The 25,335-nt window shown below is 44.3% G+C and overlaps 3 protein-coding genes across 6 annotated transcripts in view; 2 read left to right on the forward strand and 1 right to left on the reverse strand.

Annotated features, from left to right (window-relative positions):
* The window catches only part of cicb (capicua transcriptional repressor b), a 34,157-nt gene extending 30,612 nt beyond the window's left edge, over positions 1-3,545 (forward strand). Inside the window, exons 17-22 of one of the 3 annotated variants that reach the window (XR_012959087.1) lie at positions 79-236; positions 343-503; positions 741-875; positions 1,109-1,240; positions 1,341-2,604; positions 2,896-3,545. Coding sequence is in view for 2 of the 3 variants with exons in the window: in XM_076108819.1 (XP_075964934.1) it covers positions 79-236; positions 343-503; positions 741-875; positions 1,109-1,240; positions 1,341-1,630 (876 nt within the window). In the remaining variant the exon portion in view is untranslated. Of the gene's footprint in view, positions 1-78; positions 237-342; positions 504-740; positions 876-1,108; positions 1,241-1,340 lie in introns of all 3 variants that reach the window. The other 2 variants (XM_076108819.1, XM_076108820.1) reach the window with 2 other exon arrangements.
* Positions 3,546-3,726: 181 nt separating this feature from the next.
* Positions 3,727-9,161, reverse strand: znf526 (zinc finger protein 526). 2 transcript variants are annotated; one of them, XM_076108822.1, is made up of 8 exons: positions 8,826-9,161; positions 7,945-8,369; positions 7,660-7,826; positions 7,190-7,285; positions 6,301-7,094; positions 6,076-6,211; positions 4,376-5,974; positions 3,727-4,288 (listed from the first exon to the last, which is right to left on the reverse strand). In XM_076108822.1, exons 2-8 carry the CDS (start codon positions 8,240-8,242, stop codon positions 4,115-4,117), a joined length of 3,264 nt encoding a protein of 1,087 aa, XP_075964937.1. In that variant the 5' UTR covers positions 8,243-8,369; positions 8,826-9,161; the 3' UTR covers positions 3,727-4,114. The 2 variants fall into 2 exon arrangements, with proteins under 2 accessions (XP_075964937.1, XP_075964936.1); XM_076108821.1 differs by having other exon boundaries at positions 8,700-9,161.
* Positions 9,162-9,405: 244 nt separating this feature from the next.
* gsk3ab (glycogen synthase kinase 3 alpha b) lies at positions 9,406-22,983 on the forward strand. The gene is made up of 11 exons (XM_076108824.1): positions 9,406-9,510; positions 9,616-9,801; positions 15,088-15,275; positions 15,511-15,594; positions 16,280-16,390; positions 18,308-18,438; positions 18,724-18,928; positions 19,157-19,252; positions 19,494-19,680; positions 19,782-19,859; positions 20,080-22,983. Exons 2-11 carry the CDS (start codon positions 9,627-9,629, stop codon positions 20,145-20,147), a joined length of 1,323 nt encoding a protein of 440 aa, XP_075964939.1. The 5' UTR covers positions 9,406-9,510; positions 9,616-9,626; the 3' UTR covers positions 20,148-22,983.
* The last annotated feature ends 2,352 nt before the right edge of the window (positions 22,984-25,335 follow it).

The following is a 25,335-nucleotide window of genomic DNA, read 5'->3' on the forward strand; positions in this document are numbered from 1 at the left end:
TGCCACCCTGTTTAGGTTTTTGTCGCGAAATGCGACAAAGTGCTAATAGATAACTCCTCATTTCAACTTTCCGTGCAGGCTGGATGGAAGGAGTCCCTCCCCTCCTCACCTCACCCCCCTCCATCAGCCACAGAACTAACCCTGCCCCCCCCACAGGCTGACAAAGAGGGTCCTCCAACCAAAAAAGTCAAAGCCCGCCCACCACCACTTAAGAAGACTTTTGACTCGGTAGACAAGTGAGTTAACACCTTTATGAATCTTGTGTGTAGTGAGGTTGCATAAACCTTTGCTGGACGGTGTGTATATACTGTATATTGTGTGTGTGTGTGTGTGTGTGTGTTGGTCGGGCAGGGTGCTGTCAGAGGTGTATTTCGAGGAGCGCTTTGCTGAGCTGCCGGAGTTTCGGCCTGAGGAGGTTTTGCCTTCACCCACCCTGCAGAGTCTGGCCACTTCACCACGAGCCATTCTGGGCAGTTATCGCCGCAAGAGGAAGAACTCTACAGGTTTGACTCTCGTGATACTCTGACTACATGCTTTTAACCTGAGCACTGTAGAAGAGCTGCAGTGACCGTCATGACTGTGCATTTATTTGGCGAATAGTTGCTGTTGTTCAAGGAAGCAAAAGGTAGAACTGTCTCTAGTGTTTATTGAGTTACATGATGCTCCATATAGATTTTTGTGATGAATCCTGATAAATTTGATCTCCGCTGATTAACTTTTTTTATTTTGGCTGCTTCTAGATTTGGACTCAGCCACTGACGAGCAAGTGTCTCCTAAGAGAAAGAGTCGGCGGCGCTCAAGCTGCAGCTCAGAGCCCAACACGCCGAAAAGTGCCGCCAAGTGTGAGGGAGACATCTTCACCTTTGACAGAGCAGGTAACACACACGGGGCAGTGCTAAGAGTCTCAATGTGTCTCATTTAAGGTCATTTGTCGTATGTATGGAGAAATGTTGTAGCCACTGCTGTATTTCTCCTGCTTTGTTGCTCCGTCCTCTCACAGTGTATCAAAGATGATGGGCCTGAAGGGACATAAACTAAATTCAAAAAAAGGTTATTGTAACTAGTTCCCTAAAGACTCGTCCTCTCCACATGTTTGTCCCTCACCCAGCCACAGACGGAGAAGACATCTTGACCGATATGGAGTTTGATAAGGTGCCCTACTCCTCCCTGAGGCGAACACTGGACCAGAGACGAGCGCTGGTCATGCAGCTGTTCCAGGAGCAGGGCTTCTTTCCCTCAGGTAAGATAAGAACACACACTACAGTATATCTACAAGCATATTCAGCATTCATTTACCCTTGTTGATTCCTGTCGGGTTTATTTTGTTGTCGTGTTTTTAGCTCAAGCCACTGCAGCCTTCCAGGCGAGATACTCCGATATCTTTCCTACCAAGGTGTGTCTGCAGCTGAAGATCAGGGAGGTACGGCAGAAGATCATGCAGACGGCTGCCCCCTCTGATGTCTCCGCTTTGGGCATCCCTGACTCACTCGGCCCCCTCCCTGGACCTTCCGGCTCCCAGTCAGGAGAAGGGTCCATGAGGGGAGGTGGGGACCTGCAGGATGAAGACGTGGAGCAAGGGACTGAGGGGAGCCCCGATGATCCTCGTGATTCACAGGAGTCTTCTAGATGAGGGACGCTGACAAATGAAATTGACCAATCAGTGACTGTTGAAGTCACACCTTTCCACCCCCTACACACACACACTTACTTTAATCCACACTCTTAACCCTCCTCTGGCCTGATCCTGGTTTCCTTCCATCCTTAGCACCCAACCGGTGAGACGGAATGATGTTTTTTATGCAATGTTGGGACTTTATTTTTTTGGTAAGATGCATGAAACTCCCATGGCACAAGAACTACTTCCTGACACCACCACAATGCACACATATATATATATATATATATATATATATACATATATATATATATATATATGTATACATATACATATATATATATATATATATATACATATACATATACACTGCAAACTCTTAATTACCACACTTGAATTCGCACTCTGTATTAACCTCCGTGGGAAACGCTCCCATTGATGCCAGTGAACGAAGGACCATTGTGCACTCATTTGCCTTGAAGAATAGAGGGTTCTTGTTTTTTTGGACGCAGAGACCTGCTCAACCCATCGAGAGACAATGAAAAGTCAGCGGCTTTAAAACAAGAACATTATATGTTTTGATATTTGTTTTAATAGCGTTAGAGGAGTAAAGCAGTACGTATCTGCGTGAGGAACAAACCTGTATTTAGACTGAACTGTTCTCAGCTCGTGTCTTGTTTCTGCTGACATTAGGGGGCTGGGCCCTCAACAGCCGGAAACCATTTGAATCAACAAGAGAACTATTGCTCTGGACCTGGAAAGAGCTTATTCTCCATTTTATTGTCCACATGTAGACCTTCAGGGGGAGAGATGTACCAGGAGTGTCTGAGAAATTGACTGAAACTCAAAGTGGACTTCCGGCAGTGCCATCATTCCTGCGGGTACCTGTCTGGCCGTGTCCTCCCTTTTTGCGATTGACCCAAGCACATGCCAGTAGGTCGGAACCGAGCATTCCTGTGCCTCTCATTCGCTGGCCATGAAGGAAGGAGGTGGGTCAGAGTCAACGGGCACATCCTGGCTCTTAGTCATAGAGGTCAGGCTGATGAGGCCTTCATCCTCTATTGCCAAGCCGTTTTATTAACTTTTTTTTAAAAATTTGATTTGTATTTAACGTTGTCATATTCAGTTTGTTGTTGTACTATTCCTATGGTTATTATTATGATTATTACTCTTATCATTGCAGTGAACCCCGTTCCTTACTTCTGTTCTCATTGCTGGCAGATGTTTCCTTTTATTTTTACCAGCTGTTTTTTTTTTTTTTTTAATCATTTTGGAGGCAGGTGTGAGAAGCTGCTCGGCTCTTGTACAGTTCCTCCGTTCTCGTCTTCCCTTGACTGGCCTCTCACCTCAGCGAGTACCTGCGGTGCAGTTATTTTTATTGTTCATTACAGAGAGGACGACGAACACGACGTGGACCTTTCTGTTCTTTCAGCAGTAATAAGCCGTATGTTTTTAGACAACCCCCCCCCCCCCCGCTAAGTTTGATTTTATAGCCTCAACACCTGTACATCTCCTTCCTCCGCCTCTTTCCTTCCCTTCTTCCTCCCTTTGTCACTTTATTGCTCTCTCTGGACCTTTTTAGGCAGGCAGAGAGAAAACTGGGGGAAGTGAGGGGAGGGTAATGAATCAAAGAGCTGGTAGGATCTAATACTTGGTTGTGTTGTAAATAATTACTGTAGAGTCTGTAGACTCATATTATTAAGGAAAAATGTCATTGAACATGAGTTGACTTTTAAGACACCCGTTACCGCAGGTAAAACAAATGAAATGGAAAAAAACAATAAATATGGCTATTAATGTTTTTGTGTTATACTCCTTGTTTTACTGTTCCAGTATACAAGAGGAATTTATATGAATATCTTAAGTTTGTATCTGTATCTTTCAGTATGCAAATAAAAATAGGTGTTCAATTAAAGTGATTGTATCGCTGGCCATGTGACAAATGGGTTTTTCTTTACGCACAGATGCAATACGTGGTTCAAGAATGTTAAAAATGAAGCACCTTCTAAAATGTAATTAAGTTCACATCATCTCTCCAGTGTACAGTTGAGTCGAGCTGTGTGAACTGTAACACGGTGGTGTTGCATGAGCGCGTGGGTCACAAATGTGTATCGCCTTGAAAAAACATTTATTGATTTCACCCATTTACAACAGCACGACCGAACCTTTAAACAGAAGAAAAGTCACATCAAGTTCATATAAATGGTAAAATGAATCGTACAAATGTCATCTGAGGCACAACCAATAGTCCTTCTTCATGAATGCCAAATCCTTTATTTTATTATGCATCATTTAAATAAACTTTAATACTGATCCCTCTCATAGCTTTGTAAAAAGATGGAAGATGAATTACTTTGGTCTGATTGCTGAACTTCACATCTGTTTAGTCCAGCTCTAGTAAGTCTGAGCTGGATACTCGACCTCTCGGCAGTCAATTCGTCTTTGTTGGAGTCCGTATCGAGACCAATACTGAACTTGGCAGTTATTTATTTTGTCGGCTCAGAGGAGCTGCAGTTCGTCCATAAAGCCCGTGTCCATGGCGAGGCCGTTCTCCAGAGCCGTGTGGTAGATCTCCAAGGCCTGCTCCAGAGGCAGCGCTCCTCCCTCGCTGGTCTCAATGATGGCTATGGTCTCCCCAAACTCATTGCACATGATCGTGGGAGTGCCCTGTGTCTAAGAGGAGGAAAACCGGATACAGAGTTAGTTCAACCAACAGCACAGAGTACACAGACAAAACGTAAGAAGGATATACATCCTGACCTGCTGAAGATCGGAGGCTTGGATCTGGATTAGCTGAGGCTGCCCGTTAGCGAGCTCCACCGCCGAAGCGTCCACCACTGCCACGGCAGAGCTGGTCTCCATGGCGGCTTGGGCGGCGGCCTCTTCGTCCAGCCTCTGCTGCCGGGCGTGGGTCTTCTTGTGGTTCCTCAGGTTGGAGAAGGTCTTGAAGGCTTTGCCGCACTGCGGACACGCGTGCGGCCGCTCGCCCGTGTGCGTCCGCCGGTGTTCAGCCAGGTGCATACTCTGGATGAAACCCTTTCCACACACCTCACAGCGAAACGGCCGTTCGCCCGAGTGCGTGCGCAGGTGCTCTCGCAGGTGCGTGTTCTGACGGAAGCGCTTGCCGCACACTTGGCAGGGAAACGGGCGCTCGCCGGTGTGGACTCGCTGGTGAAGAGCGACTCCGGAGGACGACACAAACAGTTTGCCGCAGATAAGACACTGGTGGGCTTTAGGCCGCTTCCCGGCAGTGCACCGCGGCCGCCCGGGGCCTAAGGCGAAGTGGCTCAGTCTGTGGAGTCGCAGATTGGCGGGAGAATTGAGCTTCTTCCCGCAAATATTACAATCTTGGCCCCCCCGCCCGACACTGGCCGAATCTCCTGATTCTGTCCCAGCTGTGGTTGAGGTGGAGGCCACCGAGGTCAGATCTTTGCCCGACTCTGCTTGGTTGTCCGTCTCTTTGCCCGCTTCGATCCCCGTGCCGGCCTGCACCAGCGTGGGGTGCTGCTCCAGAAAGTGGCCGTCTCGCTGTCTCCTGGTCAGGAAGCCGGCCTCACAGTGGGGACACGGGAAAGGGGCCGGAGACCCTGGATGTTGGGTGTAGCGATGTGCCGCCAACTTGGTGGGCCAGCGAAAGGTAGCAGGGCAGTCCGGGCAGCCCAGTGTCGCAGCGTTGGCGTGCAGCAGGCTGTGCTGGCGGAGGTTGGAGGACTGCGAGAAGGAGCGGTGGCAGACGTCACAGCGGTACGGTCGCACGCCGGAGTGGATGAGATTGTGCCTCATCAGATTGGCGAGAGACGAGAAGGTTTTGCCGCAGTCGGAACATTGGAAGGGCCGCTCACCGGTGTGAATGCGGATGTGGTTGCGCACGTGGATCTGCTTCTTAAAAGACTTGCCACAGATGCCGCAAATAAAGCTGCGCTCGGTGACGTGTGACTTGCGTCGATGGTGGACGAGCTGCAGCTGGGAGAGGAAGGTCTTAGGGCACGAACGACAAGAAAAGGGCCCTTTGCCGGATGGTGCAGCTGAAGCTGCGACCAAAACACCGGCGTCGTCCGGGGGAGCATGGTTTGTAGCCGAGTCAGACTCTGTGGCCTCCTCCACCTGCTGCGGGTCATCGGTGTTGCCTTCAAGCAGGGCAGTCACCTCCATGTTGGTGTCCTCCGCTTGCTTCTCCACTTCACCTCCTACCACTTTGCTCTGAGAACTCTGCATTGGATCTTCCCCCATTTTTTCCATCTCATCTTCTGAGAGAGGGGCCAGCAGGTTGCGCTTCGCCTCATCAGTGAGAGAATTCTTCTCTCTGGCTCTCTGTAGGATGGCAAGTGCAGAGAGAGATGCTCTTATTGGAGCTGAGGCCTGCGGAAAAGAAAACAAGCACATGCCAAATTGAAATGATATACTAACTTGAGGTTGCGGACGCAATTGTGTGTGTGGGGGGGGTATGCTTATTTTACTACCATGGAGACAGGGGCGGGTGTGCCGGATGAGTCCCGGTTGAGGTGGGTTCTACGGTGGTAGAGGTACTTGGTCATGTTGGTGAAGGTTTTGTTGCAGAACTGACACTTGTGAAGTGGATCTGCAATGTGGGACTTCCTGTAAGACACCAGGAGGAAAAGGTGAAACAGACAGAAGAAGAATTAAAGGTTCATGTCAGCTGTTACGTAGACTGCTGTGGTGCTTACCTGTGCATGATAAGCGTCATCTCAGTGGTGAAGCCATTGCCGCAGTCCACACACAAGTACCTGGCCACACCAGAGTGTGTGCGCATGTGCGTCTGCAGTGACGTCGCCTTCTTGAACACCTTGCCGCACTCCGGACACTCGTGCGTTCCCTGCTCGTGCACGCGCTTGTGAGCAGCCAGCCTGTTGACGGAGGTGAAGGTGCGGTTGCAGAGCTCACACTGTTGGGACTTGGCCCAGACCGCCGCTTTCTTCTCCGCCACTCTAATCCTAACGTCCTCCACCTTCTCCGTCGTCTCCTCCCTCCCTCGCACCTCCTCGAAGCCACTCATAACGCCTGGCTCTCCACTCTCTTTATCCTGAGCCAGGAAGTGCTCTCCCTGGTGCTGGAGGAAGTCCTCCGGGGTCTGGAAGAGAAGGGAGCATTCTGAGCACTCATACGGGTGGATGACCACCACCTCTGTTGGCTGCTGCCGCTGCTGGGTGTCATCCTGGACACTGGGGGCCAACCTTAAGTCCAGTCTCTGATCCCCGTTCTCCTGGACCCCCAGCTTTCCCGAAGAAAAGCCTCGGCCCACTGCGGGCAACAGGGGGGGCAGCTTGGAGCGGCGTTGCCCGGGGGCACTGGAGTTGTCTGCCAGAGCTTGAGCCGTGAGAATCTGCAGGTGCATGGTGGCAGAGCCAGGGATGGCCGTCACGGGAGGCATCAGGGCGGAGCGGGACGATGCAGCAGGTTTGGACTGAAGTTTCTTCTGCTGCTGCTGCTGCTGCTGCTGCTGCTGCTGCTGAGCGAGTACCTGGAGCAGACACACAGCAATGTACAAACCTTAAAACTCGTTATCATGTTCTCTTTTAACTCCTCTTGTTGTGAGGTGTTTACGATCCCAAGTACCTGTGCCAAGATCTCCCCGGCCTGCTGCTCACTCAGTACGTAGTTCTGCATGTTGTTCAGTGGAGTGATGGTGCCATCGGGCTGGAGCACATACTCCTGTTGCAAGGGCCAACAAAGAAGACACGGCTTGTTATATTTTTGATGCACACAAACTCTACTTTGATAGTCTCAACTAAGATGACAATGCACTTTACACTCCACATAAATCTAGTTCGAGGATGTGAATGGGTCAGCAGAATATAACCTACATCATTAACTCCTGTAGCCCAATATACACACTTTATTCATCATTGTTACAGCTCAATAACGTGCTTTTGGTACGACTGTTCAATTTAGAAAGCAAAATTACTGTGACAATAACAGAAAGACTACTGTAGTACTCATACAGTAAAAAGTTAAATGAATTCTACATCCCAGATAAGAACAAAAATGTTTTACAGTTATGCGTATGTTAAATAAATCTCCCTTACCACGATCTCTGTGTTACTGTGTGTACTGCTCCTACTGTGGGTCCGCCGGTGCTCCAGCCAGGTCTCGGGTGAGTCAAACAGAGCCAGGCAGTCCAGGCACTGGTACTGAACCGGTCCAGACATCTGACCCTCAGACCCTTCCTCAGTCTCCAAAACCTCACACAGCTCTGGGGAACGTACACAAAGTCAGTTAGTGTTGTGTCTTAGTATAAGTAGTAGCTATGAAAAAAAAAAAGTCATACATTTACTTCCGTTGCATCAATTACACGCCATCAGATCTCTCACCTTGATGCTCCACCTCCATCCCCGCCTCTCTCATGTGCATCTCCTGGTGCTGCAGCAGTTCTTCTGGGTTCATGAGGAGGGACCCACACTCCAGACACTGGTACTGCTGGTTCTGCCCCATCTCTGCGATGCCCTGGATGGTCATGACCTCCCCGTCTCCCTCTTGGCCGGTGTGGATCTGCTGGTGGATCAGCACATCCTCCAGGGTGTTGAAGAGCTGGTGGCACTCACTGCACATGTACTGGTGCTCCACATACACACCCTCTGCTGCCTCCTCCTCCTGCTGCTGCTCGGCCATGCTGGTACTGTGCGTGTGTGTATTAAAATGTGTGTTTTTGTGTAGGATGCAAGTGTATCATGAAAGATGATAGATGACAGGTGATGAGGTCTGTGTCCAATCAATTAAGGTCAGTGTCAGAGCACACCTGAGGTAAAAGAAATAAAAAAATAAACATGTTAAACTAAAACGTATCCATATTAAATCAGCAGTTGTGTAGCAGCAATCAAATGGTTAATACATGGTTTCAGTGTCATCAAGTGTCTCCACAGATAAGAACAGCACCGCAAACAAACATCGCTATTTTCAGCCGTTAGCTAAATGGAGGCCCTCTAATGCTAACAGTACGACCACCACTCACTAGATCCTCGCTAATCAATTGTCCGATTCGCCACACTAAACGTGATTCCTATCTTTGTTTACAGTGTGTGATAGCGTATGGAGAGCTGTTGGCGGCGCTCCCTCCGATATCGCAGACCTGTTTTCTCGGCACCGCGGTTTCCTGACGGCGGCTCCCCGGTTCATCTGGCGGTCCGTCAGGCGGCGCTACCCACTTTTCCCCGAAGCTCTCCGGCTATGACGGCGGGCCCTTCTTTCCCTTTACCTCTCATTTACTCTCGTTGGACAATCCCTCGTGTAGTCACCATCACCCTTTCGGTCACACGGGCGTACGCCTTCTTCTTCTTTTTTCTTTTGCTAGTCCCGTATCACCATCTGTGGCGTGGAGATGCAGACATTTGAAAAGTGTCCGTGGGAAATTGCATTTCATTGAGTAAAATGAAACGTTTGCCCGCTGATCGCCTCCATTCGTGTGATACGAAGCCGTGCCCAATGCGGTAGTGTCAAGATTTCAGGAGCTGTGATTGGACAGACTGACTGTCAATCATAAACTGTGCTTTCCTGCTGGGCATTGTAGTTTTTTCTGTCGAACGTTAGCGAACAATTCCCCCCCGAGACGTTTTTTTTTTTTTTTTTTACTGTAATTGATCAGAATAATTTATGCTTACAAACATTGTTACTTGATTTTGATTAAAACGATCAATGTGTGTTGGCTACATGTTCTTAACCCAGTTTCAGTATCATTGAGGTATTATGAATTACAACCGTGATTATTTTAAATTTGAGTTCATATTTTCGTTCGCTTGAAGACCCCCAAGAACTCACTTTCCCAACAACCCTTGCGAGCTTTTTACGTCGTTGTGCGTCAACTCCCCAGTCCCCCCCCCCCCCCCACCATCACCGTTCTACAGAGGAAGAAAGGGGGAGACGGGCAACCTATACAGAACGCTGTAAGTGTAGTTTATATTTATTTCGAATATTAAAATACATACATATAGAGCGGAAGTTTGTGCCGGTCTGGCTTTCGTTAACGTTCAACCTCGCCCCGGCTTTAGTTCACACAAAGATGAGCGGCAGCGGGCGGCCCAGGACCAGCTCCTTCGCTGAGCCTCCCGGAGCTACCGGGTCCGCTGCAGCCGGTGCCGGATCAGCAGTAGCCGGCGGAAGCTCGACAGGAAAGACTGGGGCTTCACAAGCTAGTGGAAGCAGCTCGACGAGCTTTGGGAATCTGAAACTTCCCAGTAAGTATTATTTTTATATTTATTTCATAAGCCCGCTTTACATGTTAACACAAATGATCGGGTTGTACGTTCTTTTTTTAGAGAAATGTGTCAGAGTGTACTTAAGTGTCGATCATTGTCACGGAGCTAACCTTAGCTAACCAAGCTGTTAGCTGGTGAGCTAACTTAAGTTAGCTGTCCGGCTAACGTTAGCTGTGTTTTTCATTAAGGAACCATTGCGATCAAGGGGCTTTTATCGCATAGCTAACGTTATCGTTAGCTGCTGGTGGCACGATTTGAACTAAGCCGTTTCATATTTCGACGGTAAATGACGTTATGTAAATGTTTTCGGCAAAATTACCTAACCATTATTTTTGCATTGTAACCCAAGAATAGAGTTGGTGTTAGCCAATGCTCTAATATATTCGTCATTAATATCAGATGTAGAAGCTAGCTAGCTTGCTAACGTTTGTAAAGTGAGCTTCAGGTGGAAATTATAAGGTCTAACTTTTTTTAGGCGTCGTCCTCGGTTAGGTCAGATCTTGCACACAGAGTGCAAAACTAGGGTTGCAACACTGTATGTCGTGTGGTAGCCTGAAGAAATGGAAATTATAATCATTAAAAGTATCCCAAACTACTGATTAACCAGCGTGTGGTGACCTAACCGTAAACTAATCTAACCACTTACCTGGATGGCTACATTAATGCATATATGAAAGCATCAGTGTATTTAAACGACTGGTCCAGTACATAAATCCACCTCAGGTCATCTTTCACCAAGAAAGTGAGAATTCTAGCTTAGTATAGTTGAAACAGTTTGGTAAACGTTTAAGTGTTGGCACCATTTCTAAGTGGAAGACAATTTCTAAATTGAATTCCGTTGCTGAACATCTCAGTGGAGGCCATTATTCCTGTAGCATGTCTACTTTTTACGCTGAAGGTTGAACATACTCACTATCTTTACTGTTATGACACCTCTACTGGAAACTCTGGTTTGCCAACAGCAAAGTCCCAGCAGTTGGTTTCGCTGGTGTGATGAAGTACTTGCAGAATGCTCAGCGGTCATGTAGCTATGCAGCAGTAGCAGTTGGCTGAAGATCTGTAGGGTTGGACAGAGGTGTGCAGAAGGACAGACTGGGAGAGATGGAAGAAAATAGCATCACAGCTCTCGTGTCAAATAGCATTTTCAAAACTGGAAAGAGAAACGTTTGGGGCCCTGACAGAAAATAGCATGTTTGATCAATAATTGATTATTTGAAAAAGAGAAATGACTATGAAAGAACATGAATGGAAGTCAAAGATCAAAGTCGACTCCTGCTGCTCTGTAGTAAATCTTTACTAAAGTTCGTGCATGCGGCCAATCCGCAGATCTCCATCAGGTGATTTGGCTCATTCATATCCATTGCTGTGGAATATGAGCTCACTTTTCACTTCTCATAATGTCTCAGTCTTGGTCATCAGGATATTCTGCATTCCGTGAAAGCATTGTTCTTGTGTCGGAGGTGCCTAGACCCTGCGGAAACAACACAAAAATGCTGTTTTAGACTACATTGGTACTAAATCTGAAAATATTTTCACACCCAAAACGAAGCCCTCTGTTGTGGATCAATATGCATGGCCAAAGCTGAGCTTGAGGGAGGATGGTGTCTGCTGCTCAGACATGGTGAGATGCTGTGTGGCAGCAATAATATGAAGGTCACTTTCTGCTACCTCTACTCTCACTGGGATTTTTCCAATACTGCCAGTCGCACGAAACAGATGTCACCGTTAACCTCTGGTTAGTGTTTACTGATCAATACCTTTTAGTGCAGAAGTGAAGGAATAACGGTTCTTTATTAACAGGTTGCATTAACAAGCCACGATTGAATCACTACTTAATACTCATTCAGTTGTCTGACAACAGAAAGAGAAAAGCATGTCAACAGGAACAACTTGATGGTGTCATTGACAAATTAAAAGACACTATAAGTGATCATTGAGAGCAAGAGGAGACAAAGACCAATGGAGACTGACAAATTATACAGTTTGGCCGATCAAAGCCTTTAGGGATAATGCCAATCGTTGATGTAAAGTGATTAGAACTGGCCAAACAAATGCAATGCAAATTAATTCTTAGGACTTGGTATCATTTCAAATTATTTGATACCAATGGCAAATTTATTACCAGAGTGTAAGTATCATACCAAAACAGCACTTTGTTCAATACCGTATGTTGAGGGATTTAAGCCTTTTCCACCCGACAAAGCCTCTTCGTCATTTGAAATTAAGTTTCTCAATTTCACAAGTAGTTGTACTAGAACTTGGCCTAATTAAAACAGTCAAAGATTTAATCCGAAATGGCCTGATCAAATATTAAATAGAGTATGAATCTGAGGGAGACAATTTTCAATACTCAAAGGACACATTACAGTTTGTACCTAAAAAAAAAAAAAAATAAAAAAAAAAAAAGTTTAATACTTTAAAACCTCATTAATACCTGTTCCAGTGTGTTCACACATTTGAAATATGGTTGGACAATTATTTTTTTATATAATATAATAGTAGTATATGAACGTGTATACGTGTATAGCGTCTATACATGTGTTCCAACAGCTGGTCAAGTACGTGAATCCACCTCAGGTAATCTTTCATCAAGACGGTGAGAATTGTAGCTTAAGATAGTGGAAATAGTTTACCAAGACAGTGGAGACGTGACGTGACGAATCCACATTAGATACAGTTTCTTCACCAATATTATGAAATTCAGTCTCTCGGTGCGCCTCTGACTCAGTATGTTGTGCCACGGGAATCACGGCTATCTCTGGCCTCAAGCTACCGTACTTCAAAATGATCCCGATCCATGCAGAGTGATATAGATTTTAAATGTAGGGGAGCACCATATTGGATCAGCACCTGGTATCTGTCAACGCCTAAGAGATCAGTGCATGGCAAGAGCACCATCGTGAGTCTGTGTGGTACAAGAACATGAACTTCAATAGTTGTGCAGTCTAGTTTTCTGACCAATTACATGCGTTGTAAATCATCTCAGGTGATGCTACTCAGCCAATCAAATATGTGTATTCCGTATTATACGCGGTAATGTGAAGCGCCACTACGAGACAAAGCACACGTCTTTTGTGTAAACGTACCCACTCGAATCTGAAATGAAGTCACAGCTAATAAACAATCTAAGAGCCCAATATGATCAGAATCCTAACATGTTAATTCACTTCCCAACAGTGATGTTAACAGAGAGGAATAGAGCTGAAACGAGTGGTTTCAATAACCACAGATAAAGTCCCTGCACACAAATTTCTCTTATTTGAAGATAAGACAAATATGATATTGTGGTTTTCTTGGTTGACATCACTTCACACCTGAATGAACTGAATCAATTCAATTGAACGTTCTTGGTTTGATTTGACAGTCAGTTGTTGGCTACATACAGATGTTAAAACAGCTGTTGGCTAACTCAATATATATGGCACTAAATCAGAGCAAGTTAGACATTATTGTGATGTTCAGAACCTTTACGTGAGGAAGTTCTAAATGGACCTCGTTGAACTTTAATTGAATACCGCTGCTATAGGCGATGCATGATAAAAGACCTGTTGTAATTCATCATGCAGTTGCTGAAGTCAAAACTGTGTTGGAGTTTTCCACTTATAACCAAGCTAATTGCTTATTAGTGTGGGTGTGATGAGAGTCACTCTGCTAATTCCTTTTCTCTTACTCATCAGGCTTCCTTTTAGCTATTAGAAACCAAAGCTATTCACTGACAGCTGGGCAAAGTGCTCATTTTTTATTTTTTTTTGCATTCATTATTCAAGGGACTATCATGCCACAGCTGCTCCATATTTAATGTGCTCCCCTCTGACCGAACGTGTTTGAAAAGAGTGTGAAAGTGATGCTAAAAGGAGGTACAGAGGAGCATTATGTTGTGGAGCAGGAATAGAGGATACAGGAATGTGCATGAACCAAACTTGACTGATCTCAAAAGCTGAATGTTTCCTGCTGACCTGAGGGCTGAGATCACATCTAGGCCAATCATGTGGCTACGCTACCGGCTGCCGTTTAACGATAACCTTGAAAAAGAAAGTTAAAAAATAGCAGAGTATAGAGTTGTTTTTTGTGACCAAGAATCAATTGGAGATGGGTATCTAATTTGTAATTTATTCAACTATTAAGTGTTAAAGAAATAGCAGTTGATGAAGCCAAGTTATTTTTTTGTTTTGTCAATTTATGGGAGAGACCAAAATGCTTCATTATCTGACTCCATTTTAAGACTTGGGAGACCTACTAGGGATCAGGAGGGGTCCTGTTGAGACAGGCGAAGTGAGCAAGCCCAGGAAATGGTAGCACTTCTGGGTGTGCTACTGTCCACGCAATTTTTTATCACAGGCTCTGACAAGCCTTTTGGCAACGGGCCTCCTCTCTGCTGCTCTTCCCCTCCCAGTGTCGTTGCTTCTGGTGCCGATTTGTCAAATCATTTTTGACCTAACGCGGGCACTGAGCAGCTACTTGACCCTAACTAGAGCTGTCAGTTACTCTCAGACCGTAAACATCTCATTTAACAATAATACATGTACCTGTATTTTAGCTCTGAAAGAAACCATAACGGCAAATAAAACACCATAAAATATACCGCTTATAGCATTCCATTCTATGTATATATCTGTTGTATGAACTTTAATACCAACAGAACATCTATAATGTGATAATAACAAAAGAATAGTGCACTAAATACAACTATTGTATGTGCTAAACAGGCTCTTTACACAGGGAGTACATCGACCTATACTTGTGATATTATTGGAATGTGCGCACCTCATTCAGATCAACACAGAGACGAAGGTTAAACCTGCAATCTGCATTAACACGCGTCGACCTGACTTTGAGACTTTAGTCCTGAATTGGGTGACACGTGGGCTGCAGGGATAGTGCTCCAGGCTCTCCTATCCGGAATGGGAATTTAATGTAATTGGTTATTACATGAGTGGTATTGTATTTTAGCTGTTAGCATGTTTAGAATATTGTTGGGGTGATTTAATGTTTGACAGCGGCCGCGTATGAGTGGGTCTAACTCCGGTTGAATGCGGGCTCAGTAGACCTGCGTTGTGGTTGTGTCTCCGGTATGAAAGGGGTTTGGTTTAACGTCTCTGTCTTAGAGAACCGCTGGTTTTAAAGGCTGAACTGAACAGAGTCATGTCACTGTGTTTCTCACATGTCTAAACATCCCTTCATCCATGGAAATTATGTTGCAGTGAATTTCTACTGAGTCCTATCAGGGTCTTTTTTAACAAGGCGTATTTGTGCTCTCGTCCACAGGAGACAGTGGCAAGGTGACGACGGTGGTAGCCACACCCGGGCAGGGCCCCGACCGCCCACAGGAAGTGTCCTATACAGACATAAAGGTTATAGGAAATGGCTCCTTCGGGGTGGTCTACCAGGCTCGCCTCATCGACAGCCAGGAGATGGTGGCCATTAAGAAAGTTCTCCAAGACAAGAGGTTTAAGGTATGTTTACACGGGCTTACTGTCAAACAGTTACAGTAAAGTTGTAAACTTTGCATCTGCAGAGAAGGTAGTAATACACCTTCAAAAATGACATTGTTCATTACTTTTGCTCTGTGGATTAGAATATGATGTTCTTCAGTAATGGTCCTGACTTACTGACCTGTGCTAGTTTGTCATATTTTTGCACAATTAACATTTTTTCCATTTCACTTCCTTTTTCCTTTCCTCATTGCAGAATAGGGAGCTGCAAATTATGAGGAAATTGGACCACTGTAACATTGTGAGGCTACGCTACTTCTTCTACTCCAGTGGAGAGAAGGTGTGTGTGTGCACTGACTTCACCTTTTTCTGTGTTTCTAGATGAATCACTCTGCCTCCACACCCGGCCAGTCAATGGTGATTCATAGACATGTTTCAGACAAGTTGATCCAGGTCTTCAGTGTACATCAAATTCACACCCTTAAGTCAACATTTTAAAGATTCAAGTACATGAGCTGTATCGGCCAAACTTGACTTTTGATCCATAACCTCTAAAACGTGCGGTCTAGAAATAAGTATCGCTGTTAATTAATTAAGTATAACATTGGTGTCAGTGAGTCTGAATATCCTCCGTGAGTCTGACAATGTTTACACTCAATTGTACTTTATCAGTAATAACTGTGGCAAGCTAACTGTTTACACTCGTAACTATAGATCTGTTGTTTTTACTAATGACGTGTAAATGTTGTCAATGACCGGCATCGACTGTAAATTTGTATTCAATCATTGTTTGCTTCAGATATTCGTCGCTAATAAGTGTAAAGCATAAGATGAATGTTGCCATCTTCAATCATAAAACTAATCATTGCATACAGCTACAATAGTTATTGTTTGATTACTTACACTCGTTTCATGAGATTGGTTTGTTTTCTACTCATGACATCAGATTTACAGTAGTTAAGAGTTCATTGTCGGCCTCTAATTATACACTCTTCTTTCCTTTCTTACTGTTTCCTCTTTTCCAGAAAGATGAGGTGTATTTGAATCTGGTGCTGGACTACGTCCCAGAGACAGTGTACAGGGTGGCTCGGCATTTCAACAAAGCCAAGACCACCATCCCCATCATCTATGTTAAGGTGGGCACACATTTAAACATTACGGTCATCCAAAGGTTGATTCAAGTCAGTTATTCGGGGGTTTCTCTGTGTATTATAAGTTAAAAGTGTTATAATCCTAGAAGGAAATATTCTGTCTGGTCTTTGTGGTCTTTTCTGTCGGATAAATGCGTCTGAAGTTCATTCCAGCTGTAACTGATAATGCTGCATGCTTTAGTTAGTAGTGGGAACCTCTAACATCCAGACAAACATGTGCTGCTTTGTAGAAAACATTTAGATGACACACGCATACAGAACTATTTGTGAGAAAGGCAGCTGCTTCGCAAGTTGGAGGATTGTTCATCTTTGGCAGAGATCTGTACTCTCTGTGCTTTCATGGGTAGAAGTATACTACTGTAAATACTTAATTCTAAGAAGATGAAACTTTTAAGTCACAGTCTGTATCCAGGCATGGAAAAGCTCTCTCAGTCTCTGTGAAATAATAAAAGGGATTAGATTTAGATGGCTCGTCCTAGTCGTTTCAATTGAGAATTTTGACAAAATTGAACGGGAAATGAAAGTAACATTTTGTTCAGTAATTGCCTGTGGGTGTAAAACAAAACAAGCAAGTAGTTTCCTGTTTGCTTTTCCCCAGACGACTCTCTGTTGAAGGAATTTGAAAGCAGAAAGGGAACGATGGTCCCAGAGGAGTTAATCAGTTAGTAACACACTTGGTTCCCTGTTATTAAAAGGGGGAGAGTGTTTGTGTGTTCGCTGTGCCTCCAGCAGCAGAGAGGACGTTAAAGCTGTCTCACGGCCCATTTCCCTTCCTCAGCCTGCTGCTCCCCTGTGGCTTTGAGATGCACACTGATCTCTCTCTCTCTCTCCACTGTCGCCCCTCCGTCCTCCAGCGACACACTTCTATCACAGCCGGTCTGGGGGTCTTCTCCCCCCCCCCCCCCCCCCCCTCCCTGTCCCCTGGGTCTCATTGTTTCCCTCTTCCTCACCGGTCTCCTCCTCCTCTCCCTCTGCCCCCTTTTTAAACATCACCTCTCAGTCATCATGTTCTCTGTAATCGTTTTGTAATCGGTTGCCAGCCTGCTGTCACTGCATCATGGGGGTAGTAGTGACGATGATGGTGATGACTTGTCATATTAAGATGCTTACGGTCTGCATTTCACAGACGCATTAAATGGGTGCAGACTTAACTGGGTGAATCGAGAATGACACCATTGACCGAGGACGAGTAGACAAATGTCAAATAGGAGATGAAGATAGTTGCACGTCTTCAGGGAGGATTGTTGTTTTGTTGTAGAAACACGGCACCGCGGGCTGCATCAGACACACAGCTGTGTCTTTCATCACACACAGTGCACCCAAAAACACAATCAGGACACATGATGAAAAACCTACACACACACACACACAAACCCCTTTCACACAGCCAGCTCATGTCTGAATGAATGTAGTTTCCTCAACAACAAAAAAGTCTTTTCACTTCTTTTTCTTTCGTTTTTTCAGAAATATTTAGTCTTTTCTCTATTTTATTTAGAAGGAATATCTATAAACTAAAAGTGGAGTTGACAGTTTAAGCAAAAATATAAATTATCTTAATCAAATTAATCATTTTCAACTGGTTAAGCCATCCATCCTTTTCTGCCTCTTATCCAGGTTGTATTCAGTAAATAATTTATTTCATTAGGAATTGTAATCTACTGCTGGGATTGTGATAATTCAAGGCCATATTGTCCCTACTAGTTTTCCGTCATACTTTCATACTTTGGCCAGTATGATAATGAAAGCGGTATTAAACTCAACATGAGAACAGGGAAAAGACATGACAGTGGTGAACTTTGGTATCCTCAAATTCTTCTTTTCTTCCTGGAATATCTGTATGATTCTGTCCAAGTTGTTAAAACCTTTATGCCAACCATCTCTTGTGTCTCCCCCTCCCCTCAGGTGTACATGTATCAGCTGTTCCGCAGTCTGGCTTATATCCATTCCCAGGGCGTGTGTCACAGAGACATCAAGCCCCAGAACCTCCTGGTGGACCCAGAGACGGCCATCCTCAAACTCTGTGACTTTGGCAGGTCAGTACCAGACTCCGCCTCCGGACGCGTCGGTCTGTCTCCGTCGTTCTTTCCAGTGTCGACTGTGTCTCGGCGTGCATGTTTAGCAGGCTGTCTGTTTGTGTAACCATCTCTTTCTCAGCCTCGACTTCCCCCGTTTTCATCCGTCGTGTGTTTTTCTCACCTCTGACTGCTCTCATGCTGTGGTTTTGTGAAAACGGACGCACTGAGAAATGAGAGGTTCACTGGCGTTCCCCTTCCTGAACTGTCCTCCTCTGCTTCATCTCCATTTTTACCGCCTTCTAGTGCGAAGCAGTTAGTGCGGGGGGAGCCGAATGTGTCCTATATCTGCTCACGGTACTACCGCGCCCCAGAGCTCATCTTTGGTGCCACAGACTACACATCCAACATCGACATCTGGTCGGCCGGCTGCGTGCTGGCTGAGCTGCTGCTGGGCCAGCCCATCTTCCCCGGGGACAGTGGTGTGGACCAGCTAGTAGAGATCATCAAGGTACAGTCGGGATGCTACAGTGGCTGAAAGGAGACATGGTCTAAAGTTTGAGATTGAAAGTGCCGTCAGTATTGGCTTTGAGCATCAAGAAACTGCTATTAACTATTGTTAAATGTGTGAGTATGTAAATATAGTATTTGAATACATTCAAATACAGGTATTAGGTATATTTACAGGCATGCAGGACGTACCAATGATTGTGATTTAATATTTTAATTTTTGTTTCAGGTTCTGGGGACACCAACGAGGGAGCAGATCCGAGAGATGAACCCTAACTACACAGAGTTCAAGTTCCCTCAGATCAAAGCACACCCTTGGACAAAGGTATGTTCCCATGACTGGAAAGTCATGGATCATGGATAGTGGTTATCCAAACACCATTCTGAAGTTGTACTGTGTATACCTGTCAAATATCTAAACAGCTTTTTTGGCGTTCATAGGATAAGTTGTTGTTGTTGCAAAGAGCCGTGCGAGCGCCGGCTGTGCTCCCTCTTCAAGTTGCCGACGTCTGACGGCGCCTCGAGTCTTTGGATTTACATAAAGCTAAATTTCTCTCCTCCGTCAGGTGTTTAAGCCTCGCACCCCACCAGAGGCCATCGCCCTCTGCTCTCGACTGCTGGAATACACGCCGGTGACCAGGCTGTCTCCTCTGGAGGCGTGTGCGCACCCCTTCTTCGAAGAGCTGCGTCAGCCCAACACCCGCCTGCCCAGCGGACGGGAACTGCCGCTCCTCTTCAACTTCAGTCCCGTCGGTCAGTTCACCTCCGTGTCCTTCTTGTATTTGACCTCCGATGCACCCGTTGTATTTTATGGATAACTAAACATTTGTTTGTGTTTCTGCTCTCTCTCTCAGAGCTGTCTATCCAGCCCCAGTTGAACTCCAACCTCATTCCTCCTCACGCTCGTGCACAGACATCGCCGGCCTCACATGGTGTGTATCAGAAAATACAAACACATCTTACTCAGGCGGGGTTTTTATTTCAACATTTATCCATCTAGTTATTTGCCGGTTTTATCTGGCTGTTTGTTTTTACTATTGGACCCATTATAATCACTTGATAGGCCGTTAACTATCGTCACTGAACTATCTATCATTGCTTCTGAGGTTGGCCTGTGTTGGTGACACGTGTGCTCCCTCTCTCCCCCTGCAGAGGGCAGTGTGTCAGACAGTACCGCCCAGCCCAGCTCAGCACCCGGATCCATCAACAACAGCACCTGAGCATCCATCCCTCTGTCATCCTTTCTTTTTTGTCTTCCCCCATTTTTCCTTTTCTCTCCTCTGCTCTTCTCCCTCTCAACCTCCCCTCTGGCTCCAAACCCTTTAAAATAGAAAAAGAAATGAATATACACACCCACGTAAACACTCAGTGTTGCTATTCTCCCTGGATTTTAACCATTTCCAATAGAAAACACTTTCTTTGGCTGCCGGCTTCAGGAAGGTGTGGGGGTTGTTTTTAAGGATATTTAGGGAGCCATGCTTGGGCTTAATATAAGCTGCAGTTGTAAGTCTACGCTGGCCCTTGTCTGGCCTGTTAGAATAAGGAAACTTTACATTGGTTGGGATGTTTGGGAGACGAGGAGGGGGTTTGTCCATGTTATATGGATTTTCTGTATTATAATATACAGTCGACTTTTATCCCTTTTTATGTTCATTTTATTTGCATTGGTGTATTTTATGTGGGGCCGTGGTGCCGTTGAATGGGATCCTGATTGACTATGGGGTTGAGAATAAGGGGCCGTATGTAAGGCCCGCCTAATATTGACAATCATCCTTAGTGGGGTCATAAATGCCGCTCTTGTAGTGTACATGTTTGATCGTACAACCCACTGTAGAATGTAGAAATAGTGGCTCTTCTGTCACTTTCTACCCTGAACTCTACTCGAGTATTGTCAGTTCACCCGGCCAAAGGGGGAACAAATGTGAAGGATTACTTTTAAATCTCCCAATTTGTCACCAGATGGATATTTGGCTCATTTTAGATAAGAGTTGGTTTTAAATTGTATTGGTAAGTGAGGGCACCACAGCCTTGTCTTTACAGTTTCTATTTTTTTGAATATTAGCTCCTCAACTGCCTTTTTATGGGAATGAGAAGGAGCAGAGTGCACATTTTTTTCAGTTTCCTCAGTATAAGCTCATGTTGTCATTGGTTAAGCTGGAAACCAAGCGATTCATGTTGATTCTCAAATGAGTATTGCACATCTCCAAAGGGAGGAGGGCGGAAGCGAAGGGGCGAGTTGTGCTCGTCGTGTCCAGCTGTCGGCATTACTTCACACGGTGAGGGGAGCCGTTGGTGTGGGGCTCCGGTCGCTTCAAATACAGAAAGCCTCAATGATGTCTCGCATGTCATCAACACAGTTGCCCAGCACTGTAGGGTGAGATGTCACCTCATTAATTATGTCACTTTACAGTGTTAAGTTTCATATCGGCTTGATTATGTTAAAGACTCCGGTACGGAGGGTGCAGAGAGACTACTGCCCGCTCTCGCTGCTCGTCATTGTCATTTCAGCTAGTGTACACAGTTGTTGTTTGTGCAGGAGGAGGACTCTGAATGAATTTAGTTTGGTTTGTGAGAGAGATTTTTTGAAACCCTCTTCGTCCACTTCCCAAACAGCCTGCCTGTGACGCTCATATCATGTTCTTCTTGGCCTGTGGTGGCGGAAGGAACTCATAGCAAATAATTTACTCGGCCTAACGGTCCGCTGTCGGCATGAACCGGTTGTCTTTCTTTCCACCACGCAAATGTGCATGTCCAGCCCGAGTTGACCACACTATATTACTTCCACTAATCTCAGTAATAATCAGACCAGAAATGATGCTCAAATCCCCGAAACCCAACAGCTTTTGGAGCCTCCCCGTCCATTCCTTTTTGTCCTCCCTCTGCCTTCTGCCTCCCTCTTTCCTCCTTTTTTCACTGCTAAACTGTAAATATCAAGTACCTTTTATTTTGTTATTTTTTTGTTATTATTGTTATTATATTGTTGTTCTTGTAATTTTTTTTTTTTTCTCTAGTAGACCGGCGCAGCAGCTGCCGGACTGTTTATCCTCAGTCGCAGTCTGTAAATACGATTTAATTTCAGTCCCTGGTTCAGGAGGGAAAAACAGAACAAAAAGTTTCATTTTTATTCTCTCTCTCCCTCAATTTCTCTCCACCACTTTCTGTTTTCCCCCATAAATGTTGACATGACTGTTTTATTTATTGTATTGTGGGTTTTTAGTTTTTTAGTGGGAGGGGGGGGGGGGGGTAATTTCTTATCCACTTGGGTGGTACAATTGAGGGTTTAAAGTTTTTTTTCTTATTCCAAATTTTAGTCCAGCAATGTCACATGCAAAACGATTTCACATCCAAGATACTGTACGGAGATCAGACGTCGGTGTGTCCTTTTCAATCAGTGGTCTTGTATGTCTGCAGGTGCACATGCTAGCCAACAGGTGGAACTCCAGTTTTCCATTTAACTTCAATGTGAAGGGAATGTTACAAGCCTCTGGATCTATGGGGTTGTGGTGTTGGGAGGGAGCACGGATCACCCTGAGTGTGTGCGTGTGTGTGAGTGAGAGTGTGTGTGTGTGGAGGAAAGGGGAAATAATGAATCTGTCTATTGACATGTATCATCTCCTGTGTCCGACCGTCTCCTGTTTTCGCTGACTGTAGTGTGAGTGTAACGGGTTTGTCCTGTTAGTACAGTGTGTATGCGTCACAGATACATGACGAGTTTCTTGAGCACAGCTGCAGGGAGTGTATGTATGTGTGTGTGTATGTGTGTGTGCTGGCAGTCCATGGACATTATTCTCAGTACTCCTGACTTTTTCCTAAATGAAGAGCTGACTAAATGTGCTATTTTAATGTTTGTTTTTTCCATCTTCTGATCTGTCACACTTTGTTTTTAATTTGCTGTGACCCTGCTCTTTTATCACCATTGTCTGAGGGTAAAATGTCTTTGTTGGGAACAGAACGGTTGGATAAAGGAGATGATGAAGAGAGAGGGATGGAGGGAGAGAAACAGTTTTTGTTTGTTGGTATAAATAATTAAACTCATTAATAAAGTGATGAAACTGTTCCTGTCTCACATTCATGATTGAACTGTAAGTGAGCCGTGTTTACATGAGCACAGAGGATTTATTGATGACTCACGGAGCTCGTGTTAATATGTGGCATAGTCTTAGATTAATGTGTTTTATTTTTTTAATTTACACCGCAGCCCTTGGCCCCAGTAGTACTCCAGTAGTGATAAACTAATATGGGATTTCAGGGCCAATAATAACTGATTATCTGTTTGTCGTGGCTGATTCTGATAAAATAACCAATGATGAGACTATTGAAATTGCAAAAATGGGATGAGGGGAAAGAAGACAAACTAGATTTTCAGTTTTTTTTCCTCTGTTCGAATAATCTCGATCTCTAGGTTCTTCAGTACCAGGGAGTGTGGACCAGCAGTGCAAGAGGTTTTAAGAATCTTTACAGAACTTAAGTTAAAGTACTAATACAACATTGTAATAACTTAAATACTAGTGAATGTCCTGCATTATGTACAGATGTACAGAGGCATTAGTTTGCAAAATGTGCTTAAAGTAACAAAAGTAAAAGTACTCATTCTGAATATTGTAGAACATCATTTTTAACTGAAATTCCCCTATTGGAACAATTAAAACTTTTTCTTAATTATCCACCAATACTGTGTTCATATATTTCAGTGTAAAAAACAATGAGAGAAAAGGGTTAATGAGGGCAACTGCTTCAGGGCCTCCTAGAAGGTTAATGTGGTAAACAGAATATTCATAATTGATTTATTCAGGTGCTGTGATTAAGTATGTTTATAAGATGACTACTTATACTGGAGTTTTTCAATTTTGTTTTTTTATTTTTCCACTCCACTACAGTTGAGTAGAAAAACTAACTAACCCTAAACCCTCACCCTAAATGTTCCACTTTTACTTCATGCACCACATTTATTTGACAGCTATTTACTTTTCAGATTAACAGCATAAAGACCTGCAATGCTCTTATGAAGCAAAATGTATCAATACACTGTGAATTAAACTACCCCAAAATATATCAAATTATTCTAATTAGTTCCACCGTAATATAACGTTAAAATTCTGCCAACATGTTAATGCGTCAGTAATTCGATTATAAAATAATCCTGCATAATGAGTACTTTAAGCATTTTAAGTACATTTAGCTGATATTACTTCTGCACTTTTACGTAAGTTACATTTTGAATGCAGGACTTGCGACGGAGTATTTCTACACTATGGTAGTGGTACTTTATATTGAGCAAAGGAAGAGTACTTCTTCTCCTGCAGAGTGCAGTAGTAATGAAGAAGTGAAGATGAATGTAGTAGAGAGAGACATGTGTTGAGTAATTCCATCTGATACAACCTGGCTATCCCTCTGAGGATGCGGTGGAAATGACGGATATTTCTCAGCCTGCTGGTAAGCCAGGGAGGCCGGTTCACGGACAATTAACATATTCATACTGCTCTGTGTGTTTATCTTTTAACCGTTTCCTCTCTTTTTGACATTTGTTTCAAGATATCTGAGCATCACATTGAATTCAGGTCTCCTTTGACTGCATGGCTTCAAGGACCATGAGCACAAAACTCAAACACAGCAGAATATCTTCATAGTCGCTCAAGGAAACCTCTCCAACACATCTATCTCAATGTTTCATTCAGACCACAATCTGCTTTTCACTGTCACAGAAGAAGAGAAGGATTTAATGAAGTCTCAGGGTGTCTGTGAACTTTCTTTTTTCGTCTTTCTCTGTGTTGGGTATCAAGATATTCATAAGCTCTGGCAGAACCTTTGCTGGCCGGAGATTGATCAAAATTGCTTGATTACCAGTTAGCCGGCCCTTCAAGTTCAGCTCAGATAAATGAACACGTTGTCCTTGTATGAGGCCCTGTCCTTGGTCTCTGATCGTAAACATGAACTCAAGTCTTAGATTGACATTTTGCATTGTGTGTTCACTTCTGAGTTTGTTCATTTTTGACTTAAGTTTGTAGCAGGGCAATGTAATTAAGAGGCAGAAGAAATCCTGTTATACTGCGTGAATTATGTTTGTTATTAGTTTGGAAAATCAGTCATAAACAAGGTGTATTTGTGGGTTGAAATTTTCCAATTTGGGGTATTAATATGGAATTGATAGAAATGATTCACCACATAAGATATATTCGAGGGAAGATTGTCTGGAAAGAATCTAATCTGGGAAAGCTAAACTGAAAAATTATCAATATTTAATGATAGATGTGGATGTCATTTATTTTACAGGGTATGTGTAAATATGTATATGTATACTTGTTTGTGAATATATGTATGAAATATTTGTTTTCTTTTTAGTTTCTTTAGGTCTATTCCTAATTGTTTTCTTTTTGTTTTCTTTGTACCGGCTGTGTTTTTAGTGTCATA

This window comes from Anarhichas minor, unplaced genomic scaffold (genome assembly GCF_050575085.1).
Source record: "Anarhichas minor isolate MPS153535 unplaced genomic scaffold, ASM5057508v1 ptg000041l, whole genome shotgun sequence".
NCBI lineage: Eukaryota > Metazoa > Chordata > Actinopteri > Perciformes > Anarhichadidae > Anarhichas > Anarhichas minor.

What these genes read in the sequence shown, in the direction of transcription:
- znf526 (XM_076108822.1), bottom strand. Translation starts at nt 8,242, where the DNA reads ATGGCCGAGCAGCAGCAGGAGGAGGAGGCAGCAGAGGGTGTGTATGTG. An exon ending in ACAGTAACACAGAGATCGTG is followed by an intron (nt 7,286 to 7,659) that starts GTAAGGGAGATT and finishes CCCTTGCAACAG; the next exon opens with GAGTATGTGCTCCAGCCCGA. An exon ending in CACCCGCCCCTGTCTCCATG is followed by an intron (nt 5,975 to 6,075) that starts GTAGTAAAATAA and finishes TCTTTTCCGCAG; the next exon opens with GCCTCAGCTCCAATAAGAGC.
- gsk3ab (XM_076108824.1), top strand. Translation starts at nt 9,627, where the DNA reads ATGAGCGGCAGCGGGCGGCCCAGGACCAGCTCCTTCGCTGAGCCTCCC. An exon ending in TCTACTCCAGTGGAGAGAAG is followed by an intron (nt 15,595 to 16,279) that starts GTGTGTGTGTGC and finishes CCTCTTTTCCAG; the next exon opens with AAAGATGAGGTGTATTTGAA. An exon ending in GACATCGCCGGCCTCACATG is followed by an intron (nt 19,860 to 20,079) that starts GTGTGTATCAGA and finishes CTCCCCCTGCAG; the next exon opens with AGGGCAGTGTGTCAGACAGT.